The sequence below is a fragment of the Juglans regia genome, chromosome 14 (assembly GCF_001411555.2).
Source record: "Juglans regia cultivar Chandler chromosome 14, Walnut 2.0, whole genome shotgun sequence".
Classification (NCBI taxonomy): Eukaryota; Viridiplantae; Streptophyta; class Magnoliopsida; order Fagales; family Juglandaceae; genus Juglans; species Juglans regia.
This window is the reverse complement of record NC_049914.1, coordinates 6,645,801-6,660,802: the sequence shown is the minus strand read 5'-3', so window position 1 is coordinate 6,660,802 and position 15,002 is coordinate 6,645,801. Positions and strand designations below refer to the sequence as shown.

General features: G+C 34.5%; 1 protein-coding gene across 2 annotated transcripts; it reads left to right on the top strand.

The window, feature by feature from the left end:
* Positions 1-10,656: 10,656 nt before the first annotated feature.
* LOC108996897 (pentatricopeptide repeat-containing protein At2g30100, chloroplastic-like) lies at positions 10,657-14,992 on the top strand. Of its 2 annotated transcripts, XM_035685221.1 has the most exons (3): positions 10,660-11,126; positions 11,351-11,993; positions 13,794-14,992. In XM_035685221.1, exons 2-3 carry the CDS (start codon positions 11,484-11,486, stop codon positions 14,565-14,567), a joined length of 1,284 nt encoding a protein of 427 aa, XP_035541114.1. In that variant the 5' UTR covers positions 10,660-11,126; positions 11,351-11,483; the 3' UTR covers positions 14,568-14,992. The 2 variants fall into 2 exon arrangements, with proteins under 2 accessions (XP_018828484.1, XP_035541114.1); XM_018972939.2 differs by having other exon boundaries at positions 10,657-11,993.
* The last annotated feature ends 10 nt before the right edge of the window (positions 14,993-15,002 follow it).

The following is a 15,002-nucleotide window of genomic DNA, read 5'->3' as shown; positions in this document are numbered from 1 at the left end:
TCCCTTTTGTTGAAATTTTTTTTATCTTTAAATTTTAAAGCCACCCATGACAGCCAATATTTAATAGAAATCCATACCGTGTCAATAGATTCAAAGGAGCCCTCCATCCGAGCCTTACATCTCTTCCACCATAAACGTCATGTGATAATAATAGGAAGAATACCAAGAACCTGTCTGGTACAAGATGAATGTTTTTCCCTGCGGAACCAATATTCCACCCTTTCTTTCCAAGTACGACCAATCAAGTTAGGCATGCTCAAATGAATACAAGCACGTTTCCAAATCTGTGTCGCAAACTCACCCAAAGCAAACACATGATCCTGATTTTCATAGGCCCCCAAAACACAACAATCACACTTTGAAGCCATAATAATATCAACTCTACGTAATCTATCATCAACAGGAAGGCAACCATGCATAGCCTTCCACATCAGAATAGATATTTTTTTGGGAATAAAAAGGTGCCACACCCAATCCATCCGTGGAATCTTAGGTGAATGAGTCTGAAGGCACTCCGAAGCACTTTTAGTAGAAAATTTACCATCCGCCTTCAGTACCCAAATAAGAACATAGTCACAATTTTTTAACTTACCCAATTTCTCAATCAACATATTAGTTTTTTCCAGACCAACTAATCTTTGAAAAAGATCGATGTTCCAGCCCTTCCTAAATTTACATTAAGCCAATGTTAAAGAAGGAAGGTCAATAATTTGCTGTTGATCACACAAAGGGGCCTCACCCATCCAATGATCCCTCCAAAAAGATAAGTTTCCATTTTTTACCCGCCACAAAGAGTTTTTTTGGACATAAGGAAAACATTCCAAAATCATACGCCAAAACCAAGTTCCTTTAAGAGGATCCACTAGTGAAATATGTTCTGAACCCACATATTTAGCTAAAAAGAGTTGGGACCATAGAGTTTTACTTTGGAGCAAATTCCAAACAAGCTTCATATGGAGAGAATTTTGTACTTCATGAAGATTTCGAAGCCCCACACCCCCTTAAGAAACTGGCTCACACATCTCATCCCAGGAACACCATTTCCGTTTGGGCTTGCCTTCCCGAACGCCCAAAAAAAAAGTACTCATAAGCCTCTTAAACTTATCCAACACCTAATAACAACAAAACCTGTACTTTCACAACTTCTTGAAGATACGACCATTTTCAGAAGTTCCCAAGTTTTATATATATATATATATATATATCACTACAAGAAATAAGGTCTTTTCTCAACGATTTTTTGTCTGTTAAAAATAAAATTTCCGTAAAAACCCTTTATTTGCAGCGATTTTTTACATCGTCGTAATGTTTTTACATCATTTTAGAAAATTTTCTTTTGCGACAGTCAAATTCGCCGTAAATAATAATCTAGTCTTTTGCAACGATGTTTTACTTTTTACAACGAATAAATTCGCCACAATAATAAAAAAACATGTTGTAGCAATTTGTTGTTCGATGAAATTGCGAAAGTGGCTTTTGCAATGATTTTTTAACTTTAAAAATCGCCGCAAATATTAATCAGGCTTTTTCCAGCGATTTTACATTCGTCACAAAAAAAATTATTACTTTTTTCCAGTGATTTCCAAGTCGCCACTTAATGTCCAGTGCGAAGTTGGGAAAGAATGTATAATTCACTTTTGCGACGACTTTTTTACTTGTTGCGGCCATTTGTGTCGTCGCAAAAAGAGAACGTGGACTGTTGCAGCATTAAATTTCCGTCGATGAGAAAAATTGCCGCAATAGGTAATATTTATGACGAACATTGTCGCCGTGAAAACATAAGCAGCCAATTAAAGCTTATTAGCGGCGACTCAAAAGCGCCAGAAAAGTTAATAAAATTTAAAAGACGCGCCTTACATTTTCCCCTCATTTCTTTCCCTCCAGCCGTCTCCCCCATCCCCTCTCTCTCTCCCCAATCCCTCTTCTCCCTCAAGCCTCCGCCTCACATAGCCCGTCGCCAACGACCCCACCACGCCACCACCACCTCACCTCGATGGCCACCCCCTCTTTCTCCCCCTGCACCCACGCCGATCTCTTTCTAGCCTCACCTTTCTCTCTCTCTCTCTCTCTCTCTCTCTCTCTCTCTCTCTCTCTCTCTCTCTCTCTCTCGGAGCCCCCTTTTCCTCTTAGCCTAGCCTAGCAGCCCGAGGCTCTCCCTCTCTCCCTTGCTCTGTTCACAACCCACGGCCACTAACTCTCCCTCCCGAGAACGTGGGAGAATGTTTTGATTATGCCAATAAAAATGTAGTGCTTTGTATCTGTAAAGATCTTATGGAAGAGTCACGAGGATTTCGTCATATATTATGCTGATATGTTATATTCTCTCTCTGTGTGTGAAGTTTATCTTGGAAGGTTAATTAAGACGTCTCTCTCTATATATATCTATATATATATATATATAAATATTTGTATGCTTGCAACTGCCATTATAGTTTCTATATTCCTTGATATATTTAAAGTTTGTTTTTATACATAGCTATAGTTCTTAGGGGCAAATTAAATGAATGAATTAAAAAATTAGTTCAATTAATATAATAATAAAAGATAAACACACTAATATAATAATAATAGATAATAATAGAAATTAGTTCTATCTTCCTTGATATTATAAATGAAGAAAAGAGAGACACACATATATAATAATCAGTCTAGCATATGATGAGAGGATGGTTAAACAAACAAGAAGAGGGTTACTTGGACGAGCTACCAATTAAACACAGTTGGCTTTTGGCCCAAAAAATTTCTTGCACTCCAATTTCAATTTGAAGATCTTATAAATTTTCTCCAGTCCTTTATGCACTCCATTTTCCATTCACATTTTCACCTTCAGTACCTCCATTTCAACTTGTGCATTTTTTTAAGAAAAAATTAATTATAGAAAGGAAAGAAAGAATACTACCAGAGAAAGTCATTACTAAACAAAGGATATTTGAAATTTAATTGACAATTGCATAAAACTTAGCTTATTGTTCAAGTAATAAGTCAATATCCAACTAGATATATGCACATCAAAAGTCAACGATAAATGTTAAACTTTTGTATGTTTGGCTTCATTTACAATCGATTGGACATGACTGAGAGATTTTTACTCATCTTTCATGTTGGTTTCTACACAATTTGTAATAGTTCACATTTTTTAGAACTTAAAATGCCTGCGCGCTACTTAGGTATGTTGAGTTATATATTGTGCTTTCCATAAATAAGCATATTTTATTCACATGGTTGCTCTTTTTTTATTGAATTTATATGTAATAACAGTTTTTTTTATACGTCTATGCATTGATAGACTTTACCTGCTTCCTATTTGGAGAGATTCTTTTTCATTCCCTAATGGTTCTCGATTAGTAGGTGAAGAAATCAAATAAGTGATCGTGGTATTTGTTTTCAATTCATTTTGGTTTCAGATTCTTCAGATCTAGGTGCAGAAGGCTAGAAGTCCAACTAAGTAATTACTTTTACTAACTAATCTTTATCCTCTTGTTTTTTTCCTTCTAGTTTCATAACATAGGTATGTGGTTTAAGAGATAGAGTTTCTTGCACCCAGTTATATTCAAAACATAATATAAATAAAACTAACTACTATTGTATTTCTTTGTGCCATCTTAATTGGGTTAGCTTTGAAGGTTTTTGAACTTTTTGTTTTTAAGTTTTGATTGATGTGGTTTTATTTTGGTGCCTTCTTATTTGGTTGCAGGAAAGGGTAGTAGAAGTAATGAATATGTATCTTCTACATGCACTTGTGTATATTTATATCTTGACTAGGTTTTGGTTCATAATGTGTAGACTATCTACATGCACTTGTGTGTTTCTTGTATAAGCAGACTTACTAATACATAAATGTTGTCTTTGATCAAAAGTTTTTATGGTCTTAAAGAGTTAGAAGCAAGTTAAATCTGTAAAAGCATATACCAAGCTCTCTTTCTCTCTCTCTAACATAATTCTCACTTTTAATATTTTTCTGTTAATGTGCGTGCTTTCTTTATTCAAGTACATCCAGTTTGTGAAAGACCATTCTTGACCAAGTGATCTGGCCATAATTCTGCCTATTTTTAAGTTCTATTTTATTTTATTTTACTTGGGTAAGTTATTGAGGAACCTGATTGTTTATCAAAATATTGTTCATCTTTTTTCTAGTTCTTTAGCTGATAGTACAAAAAATCATTTGTCTTGGTGTACTTTTGTGCTGGTATAAACATTCTTTGTTTTCTTTTCGATGAAAGAATTCATGTAGCCTACATGACACTTTACTTTTTGTTTTTTTTTTTTTTTTTAATAAGAACATGACACTTTACTTGATACTCATTATATGCTTATTTTTCAATGGTTGCAACAAAATGGAGTTTCATTGTCTGGTGCAGTTGTAGAAATCTCAGGTTTTCAGGAGCAAGTACATGATGGGTATGAGACTAGAGTCTTATTCTTGGTCCTATGCTATTTCTTTTTTATCAATCAAAAAAAAAAAAAAGAAGCATAAATATGAAAGGGGAAAATGCCATGGTTTTAATTTAGAGAAAAGTTCATATGCCATGGTCTTTAGTTTATATTGGTATAACCAATCAATATGAGCTTGTGGTTATGACATCAAACTTAAAATTCACCTCTCTTGCAGGATGAATTTCAAAAGAGATGAATTTTGTTGACAATCACTTTCCAAATTAATTTAGAGTTGAATAGACTGTCATTAATCAAAAACCAGTCATATATGAAGACGTGTCTTTGGAGATAGGGGCTTTTTTGGTGCAACAAGCCATGAGGGTGTGTTTTGCTTAAATTCTATTATTGAGTTTCCTTTTATTTATTTTTGAAGTAAGAAGAATTTATTAATAAGTGCAATGGTGCAACCCCCATACACAAGTTGAGTTTGGTGTGGTAGAGTTTGATGTGCCAACCTATTTACTTATGCAGAATGTGGTATTGTACTGGTCATATTGCCAAAAAATGTTTTGAAGAGAAAAAAAAAATGTGGAGCATTAAAAAATAGGTGTTGCAGCTGGAAGGATTTCTGGAATGGATCCCATCAAACAAATAACCAAGAGATGCATCCAAATTGTCAAAAACATAGAAGCTGACCTTAATGGATGTGTTAAACAAGTAAATGATTACTCTCTGTCTTGTTCAAAAATCTATTAGAGCTAATGGGTCATGTCATTCTCTTCATTGTGCTATTTGTGTGGGTGTGTGTGTGCGCGCGCGCGTGTGTGTGCACGTGCATGCGTGTGTGTGTGTGAGAGAGAGTAAGGTATGTAACCTTGTTAGGTTTTTGTGCTCCCATCAGACAAGCATAGAGTCTACTATGACCAGTTCTTAGAGAGATTCAGATTGAGGAACAATTCACATAACCCCAATAGAGAAGTAAATAAAATCAGATGTTAAATACTAAGTAACCATGTCAAATAAATCAAATGTTATATCAAACATGTTTGATATAAATACTAAATTACAATTTATATAGCTTCAGCTTTGTGTGGCCATCCAGAAATTTCATAGTAAATATAATTTGGATGTATATTATATATATTTTTTATTTATTCTATTTTGTGCATTTTTTTGTTTTTTTCTAAAACATCATTTCCAGCAAGTACAGTTTGCCAGAAATAATTTTTTACTCATATAAGCCTATTTGCAACAACTAAATATCGTCGCAAATATTTTTTTTGTAGCGAAAATTACTCGCTAGAACAATATAATTGCAACGATAATTGAAAATTGCTAGAAAAATATCGAGGCTTTTCCGGCAATTTTTTAACTTTTTGAGACGATATATATTGCCGCAATTGACTTTTCTTAACGATTTAACATTAAACGGGAAGTCATTTTTCAGCGATTTTTTTAATAATTGCAGCATAAAAAAATCGCAAAAAAAAAAAACTATTTGCGACGATTTTTGTAGTTCGCTAAATTAACTTATAATTGAGTAGACAATTGTAACGAACGTCTAGCACATTAAAAATCACTGAAAAAAATATTTGTAATGATTTTAGGAGTTATTCTTGTCAATTTTTTGAGCTGAAAAAGATTCTGTTTCTTGTAGTGTATACACACCCCAAACATGCATACGTGATGATGATCGATCGATCATTATCTGTTGCACGAAAGTTTATATATATATGATCAAGGTCCTTGAGATCAGTATATATATATATATATATATATATAGCTAGGCTGATAAAACATAATAAATATTCATTCATAATAAGCTTTGAATATTAGATTCTTCTAATAGGGTATATATGTGGCCTGCAGTACTGCATATGATCCATGTGGTGCAGATCGACTTATATAAGCTAGCAGCTAGCTAGTCGATCCTCCTGTACGTTTCTTTTTTTGTTTAATTTGCTATTTTACTAATTAATTGTCTAGCTTTTTTTTTTGGGATACAAAGTAGATGATCAGACGTTACTGATCATGTCCAACACATGATCACATTTAGAGTAATAAATAATTACCAGGCTAATTTAAGTGTTAAATGCAAAATCTTGAGAATGCAATATTAATTAATCTTCTTGAGGTTGTCTGCACCGAATAATTAGCACCTAACTAACACGTGCACACAAAAGTTTGTATTAAGTTTAGCGCAGCAAGCTAGCCCACATGATGCATGATCATGACTACTTAATTATTAAGAATATTTAAGCCTTGTAATATTTACATTAATGAACCATATATAAGATGAGTATTGAAAGATCATTATAATATTCCTTAATTCCTCCATACCCAATTTGACTCATTAAAAGGGCATCATGCATTGAAAAACAGTCAAGCTACATAATTAAATTTTAATTATGAGATCATATATAAATTTTAATTATGAGATCATATCAATATATATATATATACACACACATGCCCCCACATAAATTAATTTGCTTATTGAATATTGATCGTAGCAATTATTTCAATTAAGGAAAACTCTTAAATGCATGATCGTGACTAATATAATTATAAAGCGGCAATTAGGCCTCGTTTGTTGTGAAAAAACATCTCATTTCATCTCATCTCATCATTATAACTTTCACAACTTTCAATATAAAATAAAATAAACAATTCAACTTTTTCAAATCTCAAAATAAAAATAATATTAAAAAATATATTCTAACAATATTTTATTTAACTTTTTAATTTTAATTTAATCTCATCTCATCTCATTTTTTAAAACAAACGAGATTTTATTAACTGAGTTTTCAGAAAGACGTCAATTCCAAATGATGATATTTTCAACATTAATTGCACCCTTAATTAAAGGGTAATTATTATATACACTACTAGCTCGTAATCAACTACAACAATGGTAATAATTTATAATAACACTAATTTCATAGACGTACGTACTACTGTACTAGATCATATCTTAAATATCTATCTTAGGAATTAAAGAAAATTAGGCTTTCTGATCAGGCTGTCAAAAGTTGCAGATGATCTAGTGCAATGCAGAGCATGTTAACAATATTTTAACCTAATTAACCTGTTATTTTGTTTTTATATTCCTCATGGAGACTCGGAAAGCCTTACAAATCCTTGCCTATTTGCCTGGGTACGTAAGGTCAACTCCTCACCTACTTCCATTAATTATAGTTTATTCGCTGCAGTCAGTCCAGTACAGAAACCCAGATGGTCTTTTTTTTTTTTTTTTTTAAAATTTAATTGCAGGAGAATACTATCCCTATTAATGCGGATCGAACCCATCATTTCATAAATGAGTATGTTTGTCTTCTTTCCCTACTCATGATGATGATCACCATCCCATGCAGCTTCATGCATGTCATGGATGGGTCATGATGAACATAGCATGCATGCATGATACGCTTGGTTTCTTTACCACTGCTAATTTCTTTTCTACCTTCTGCATGGGCTGTAGGTTAAATTTGGATCCAATTAGGCAGGGCCTAAGCCCTGAGGGTTTAAAGGCTGTTTGTGAGTTATTTTGTTCGTTCATCAAATGACAAAGGCCATTATCTATTTGCCCGGAGACTGAATCAAAAAGATTTTGCTTAAGAAATAAGATAACTCATCATTCATCATCATGATCACGTACATCGCATCTTATCACTATTACACCTGATCTTGATTATTAATAATATTATTTTCTAATAAAAATTATGCTAAACATGCTCCATGTCTCACCCAGATCAAACTAATCAATACCCTCCATCCAATCAGAATCTCAGATTTTTTAATTTTTATTTCTTTGTTAATTTATTAATTAATTAATTATATCGTTGAAGGTCAGCCTTGTACTCAATATGCATGCCTTTAGATTATTAGATTAATTAATACAACTATATAATATTTAAGACTCAAGAGCTTTCAAGGTCATTGTCATAAATTTGCCAAATAAAAGTAAGATTTTAAAATAATAATAATAATAATAATTTGAAAAAAAAAAATTAAAGGGTCTGCATCATCAAAATTAATAATAATTTGTTATAATTTGTTCATGTAAAGGTCCACGCAAGATCCTTCACACAAATGTAATCAAAAGAAAATCTTGGTGAATGGTGACATTACTGCATGCATTGATGTATATATATAATTAGCTATATATATATAATTAAATATATTTTTCCCAATTTGATTTTATATAATATTTTCTTACTTTTCATTCTATTCATTCTATTCAATTTTATCCAAAAAAAAAAGAATTTATTATTATTTATTAATAACAAGTAGTTAGATATTTTTTAGATGAGAAATTATAAAATATAGCAACATATATTATTTTTTTTAGTGATTTTATTAAATTTTTTTTTCCTCACTTTGTCTCTCTCCTCAGGCCCAATTCATCCCCACGGCCCTTTCTCCTTTAGCCCAACTTGGCGCCGCCGTGCGCCGGCCAGCCTCACCACCACCACCAGCGAGTCTCCCTCACGCCGACGACCAACCCAAGTACCACCGATGTCCCCCACATGCAGCCCTATCTCTCTTCCACGGAAACCTATTCGAAATGGGTTTCTCCCATTTATCTCAACCTGCGTCGCCGTACGCGGCCACCCAGCGTCACGACCACCATCGGCGACTCCCCCTCACGCCGACGACCAACCCAGCCACCACTGATGTCCCGCACGCGCAGCCCTCCCTCTCCCCCACGGAAGCCCAACCGAAATGGGTTTCACCCATTTGTGTCCATTTGCGCAGCTGTACGCGGCCACCTAGGCCACCGCACCTCCACCACTTCACACCGGCAACAACCTCTACCAGACCCAGCCACCACGAACCTCCATTTCCCTCTTCGTCGCACACTAGCATTCGCACGCACACGGCAACTCTCTCTCTCCCTCTCTTCAAACCAAAAAGAAACGAAAAAGAAAGAAAATAAAGATGCGAAAATAAATCTGAAACGAAGAAGAAATCATATGGAGAAGAAGGGAAATGAAGAAGAAATATATTTCTGTTGTTGAGCCATAGAAATAAAACAAACATGCGAGAAAGAGAAAAAGGAAAACAAGCTGCATAAGTGAATTAGAAGAATTTTGTAAACCAACGACAAGAAGATGAATCATCAAATAGCACAGGAGAATTTTTTTTCTTTCTACACTTGAGTCTAAAAGGTCTGCAAATGTTGAAAGACCACAAAACGTATATGCACTCCATCCCTTCTATCAATTACACTTTAACGTGAATAGTTTTTACTATTTAAGTTATACACGCTTGTAAGATATAGGAATACATATATATATATATATATATATATATATATATATATGCTTTACACACTCAAATCATCAATCATTTTTTACTTTGCCTTCTAATTTAATTGTTACCATCGTGATGAATGAGAGTTAAGTGACGTGGCACAATCTTGATGGTCATGTTTTAATGAAGGGTGCAAAATATTAATTTCTTTTTAATATTTGGATGATCCTAATTTGAATGCAAAATACAAAACCTATGATAATTTGAGTGACAGTCTTGTAAAATGAATTGATATCAATATTCTTTTGGCCATATTAATAAAATAAAATAGAAAATGCTACAAAATAGTATTCAAAAACACTAAAATTTAGATTCGCAAACCCTAAACCCTTAGGGGTTGTTTGGATTCGCAAGTCACTTAAACCTTAAACCCTAAATCCTAAACTTTAGATTCCTTAATAATTTAATGTTTGTGTTTTTAAATTTTTTAATAAATCACGTAATACCATATTATAATATCATGTCAAAGAAATAAATTAAATAGCATAAATTAAGAAACATAATATCATTTCCAATTACCAATTATTTACCGAATGAAATCTAGAAAATTTATGGAAAACAATATAGAAAGAAATGCTTGTGAAAAAAAAAGTCAAGAAAATTAAATAAAAAAATTCTAAACATAAGCTTCACACTCTTACATACTACTTAAAAATATGTGATTTTATCATTTATACTTAAAAAAATAAAATTACATATTTTTTAAATGGTGTGCAGAGTATAAAAATTTTGTATAGTACTATTGTAAATAAAATGAAAAATTTTAAACATAAACTCCACATTCTATATACCACTTAAAACTATATAATTTTATTTTTTTATTTTCATATTTTATATTAAATTAAAAAATAAAATAAAAAAAATAAAATCGTATATTTTTAAATAAAATATAAGAATATAAACTTTTGCGCAGCACAACTCAAATAAAATACATGAAGACTCTTTCCTAGTACCTACCCTTTCAATGAAACAGCAGAGCTGCAGAGACACAGAACCATCAGTGACGAGGATACTTTGGAAAATTCACATCTCCATTCGGTCCTGGAATCGGGACTCTGGAGTCGCTGTGAAGTCCCCTTGCCAGCACGTTTGCTATGAACAAAAGGACGGCTTTTTTGTCGATTGCCACTCTCCATGAGCGCCACAACCATTTGCCAGTCCCAAACCCTTCTATTTTTTTTTTTTTTTTCTCTTTTCCCCAACCCCATTTCTCACCTCCACCACACTTCCGGTTTACTCTGTTCTTCCATGGACACTTTCTTTCTCGAGCCCATACAAAACTGCTCTGTTTGGTTGCCCGGAAAGTTGCCGGGATAAAAAAGAAAGTAAAGTTTCCGGTCTTTTTGGTGTTCTTTTAACCATCGGGAAGTCCCCCTCAAACAAGAACTGCCCACCTGAGACCAAAGCCAAAATACTACGTTCAGACTTTGATTGACGTGAGTTTTACTACTTCAGTCTCTACTTCTCTGTTTCCTAACTTTATCTGAAACAAAACAAGGATTAACCCCTTCGTTTTTTTTTTTCCCTTTTCATCCCTTTGGAAATAAATGGCCTTTCCATATACAATTGCTCCGTTAACCGAACTGAATTTTACATTTTGTTCGTCAATTTCGCTTCGGCGGTGCCAATTTTTCTTTCCTCCGGTTCATCGGGGTTCAAGGGTTTTCGCTAGAATTGGCAACTACCACCGAAACCCTAGCTTCGTGGTCGCCAAACCGAGCAGAATCCGAGAACTTGGGTCGTTCAGGTCGGTCGAGCTGGACCGGTTCGTGACGAGCGATGACGAAGACGAAATGGGCGAAGGGCTTTTCGAGGCGATCGAGGAGATGGAGAGGATGGCAAGGGAGCCGTCGGATGTGCTTGAGGAGATGAACGAGCGGCTCTCGGCAAAGGAGCTGCAGCTGGTGCTGGTTTACTTCGCGCAGGAGGGGAGGGACTCGTGGTGTGCGCTTGAGGTGTTCGAGTGGCTAAAGAAGGAGAATAGGGTGGACAAGGAGACCATGGAGCTCATGGTTGGGTTAATGTGCCGTTGGGTGAAGAAGTTGATTGAGGAGGAGCGTGACGTGGGGGAAGTGGTGGATTTGCTAGTGGACATGGACTGTGTTGGGTTGAAGCCCGAGTTCAACATGGTGGAGAAGGTGATATCTTTGTATTGGGAGATGGGTGAGAAGGAGAGGGTGGTTTTGTTTGTGAAGGAGGCGTTGAGGCGTGGGTTTGGTTGTGCTGCGGAAGTTGATGATGATGATGATGGGGAGGTGGAGCATAAGGGAGGCCCAATTGGGTATCTTGCTTGGAAGATTATGGTGAGTTCTGAGGAATTTAGTTTACTCCTGTTTCGTGCATGAGTTTTGCTTTTTTCTGCTTTTGATATCATTTTTCGCTTTTAATTATATTCATTTAACCTTTTTTTCTGTAGTTCGAGATTCTAGTTTTCTATGATAGCTTTCTGTTTGCTTTCATATTGGCTGGGACTAATTTGATTGTGGAGGCTTTATAGCCTCTTAACTTTTTGTTACTTGCTTTCAGTTGGGTCTCTGTCAAATTTTACTGTTCTGTTGCATTGAGGTGATCTCAGATGATCTTAGTTGATCTGTGAATATTAATGTTTTGTGAGTTCGAGATGTGTTTGAATACAAAGAGGTTGAGATATGTATTTAAATGTATGGAATAGGTTGAGATGAATTTAATTTTTTTATGAGAAGATGAAAAAGTAGTGGTCCCATCAATGTGTGTTGAAATTTGGAAACCTTCCATATTTGCAACTGATAAGCTATATGTGTATAATGTGTAATCATAAGTGAACCACCTTCTGCAATTGGCAATTGGATGGAAGCCCAAGTATCAAACTATGTTTCTTCTGATTATTGTCGGTTGTTAAACAATATTGTTTGCACTATTCAGATGAGATAGTGTCATTAGTTGGTTTTCTTAGCATCTTTTGTAGGGGTGTAAATTGGTCCGGTCCCCCGCGGGTGGGCCGGGTGGGGGGGTGATGGACCGAAACTTTTGGTCCATTAGTTTCCCAGACCAAACACCCAAGGCCATGGGGACCGGACCGGCCCAATTATTTTGTTATTTTGTTTCATTTTTTTTTCAAATAAATTAATAAAAAATTATTTAAATTACTAAAATTAAAATTAAGTGAATTATTAATGTGGATTATGTAACTAACTCATTAAAAAAATATTTAATTATAATTATATTTATGATGTTGATAATTATTACTTACTAACTTAGACTTTACTCTTTAGTATGCATAATTATTAATAATGTCATGCATTTTATATATGGTTAATAAAATGTATAATGCTTTGAAGATCAAGAGAGATCAATAGAAGAGCTTAGAATTTTGTTTTTCAATACTTTATTCCATTGGTCGATTGTAATTGATTTTCATGGCAAGTCTTTTCATGATTTCCTTGTATCTCTAAACTAGACATAAACTAGCTCTTGTATATGTCCCGTATAATTGGGCATTTTTGTCTCTCTTTTGATCAATAAAAATTTGTTTACCAATCAAAAAAAGAATATCAAATAATTTCATTGTACATAGATTATTCATGCTTGCTTGCAACTTAGGTATTTAAAAAAATATTAATTAATTACTTTAACTAAGTGTAAATAGTAGAGTACATATGATGTATTAACTATTTAAATATAATGACATAAATTATCACATGATTTATTATTTACTATTAATTGATAACATATATTATTTTATATTTTATATGATCAATGATAATAAATTATATGAAAATTACACATTAACTTATATAATTACTATATAAAAATAATATATTAAATTATTAAAAATATTTTAAATATATATATAGTTCATCCGGTCTGGTCCGGTCCAAAATTTATTGACCTCAAGACTGGACCGAATTTTTTCGGTCCACAATTTTTGGGACCGAAACCGACCGGTACAGTTTTCGGTCCGGTCGGTTTTTCCGGTCTAGACCGAAAACTGTACACCCCTAATCTTTTGGCATATCCACTGTGATATTTTAATTCTGTATTCTTTTGTTTCCTAGGTGTGTGTGTTCTAAATTTATATCAATTTTGAATTTTGTGGATAACAATATAAGATGTAATTCGGTCAGGTTGAGGGTAACTATAGGGATGCAGTCAAGTTGGTGATTCATCTTAGAGAATCTGGGTTGAAGCCGGAAGTCTACAGCTACCTCATTGCAATGACAGCTGTGGTTAAGGAGTTGAATGAACTTGGGAAAGCTTTACGCAAGTTGAAAGGTTTTGCTAGGGATGGTTTGGTAGCAGAGCTTGATGCGGAAAATGTTGGGCTCATTGAGAAGTATCAGTCAGATCTTTTAGCTGATGGAGTACGACTGTCTAATTGGGTAATTCAAGAGGGAAGCTCTGCACTTTCTGGAGTGGTACATGAGAGGCTGCTTGCCATGTATATTTGTGCTGGTCGGGGACTGGAGGCTGAAAGACAGTTGTGGGAAATGAAGCTTGTGGGTAAAGAGGCTGATGGAGACCTTTATGACATTGTTCTAGCAATTTGTGCTTCCCAGAAGGAGGCCAGTGCTATAGCTCGGTTGCTTACTAGAGTAGAGGTTACAAGCTCTTTGCGCAAGAAGAAAAGCCTATCATGGTTGTTGAGAGGTTACATTAAAGGAGGACATTTCAATGATGCTGCAGAAACACTGGTTAGAATGCTTGATCTGGGATTTAGTCCAGAATACTTGGACAGGGCAGCTGTACTGCTGGGAGTAAGAAAAGGAATCGACCAATCTGGAAATGCAGATACTTACCTCAAGCTTTGCAAGCTGCTCTCTGATGCGAGTTTGATTGGACCCTCCCTTGTTTATTTACATGTGAAAAAGTATAAGCTTTGGGTCATAAAAATGCTTTGAGAACCTCTATTCAAACGGACGAGATTGCTATTCCAGATTCGTTCCAAAATTTTAGTTTGCTGGTCCAGATTTTATGGCACTAGCACTTCTCTTGCTGGATTTTTACACGTTAATACACCATCAATTTCTGGATGCAATTGACATGTTAAGTTTGTATAGTTTTGGATGGCTTTGAGCTGGACAAAATGGATGGACGGACCAGTGCTGTGATCAGTAGGGAAAATTAGAACAGAGCTGTCTGTCCTGTTCTAAGTTACTGTATATATGGTGGCTGTTATAAACATAATAACAAAACTTCAGCACAATATAGTTAAGAAGACTGTATGTAAATGCTACAGGAACGTTATTACTGTATTCTTGTTACTTATTTTCTTTGGAGTGATTAATATTCTTTAAAGGGCCCCGGTTTATATTCTAGACCTCAATCATGTACAT

Coding starts and splice junctions, on each gene's coding strand:
- LOC108996897 (XM_018972939.2), top strand. CDS start 11,238: ATGGCCTTTCCATATACAATTGCTCCGTTAACCGAACTGAATTTTACA. Junction 11,994..13,793: donor ATCTTGCTTGGAAGATTATG/GTGAGTTCTGAG, acceptor TAATTCGGTCAG/GTTGAGGGTAACTATAGGGA.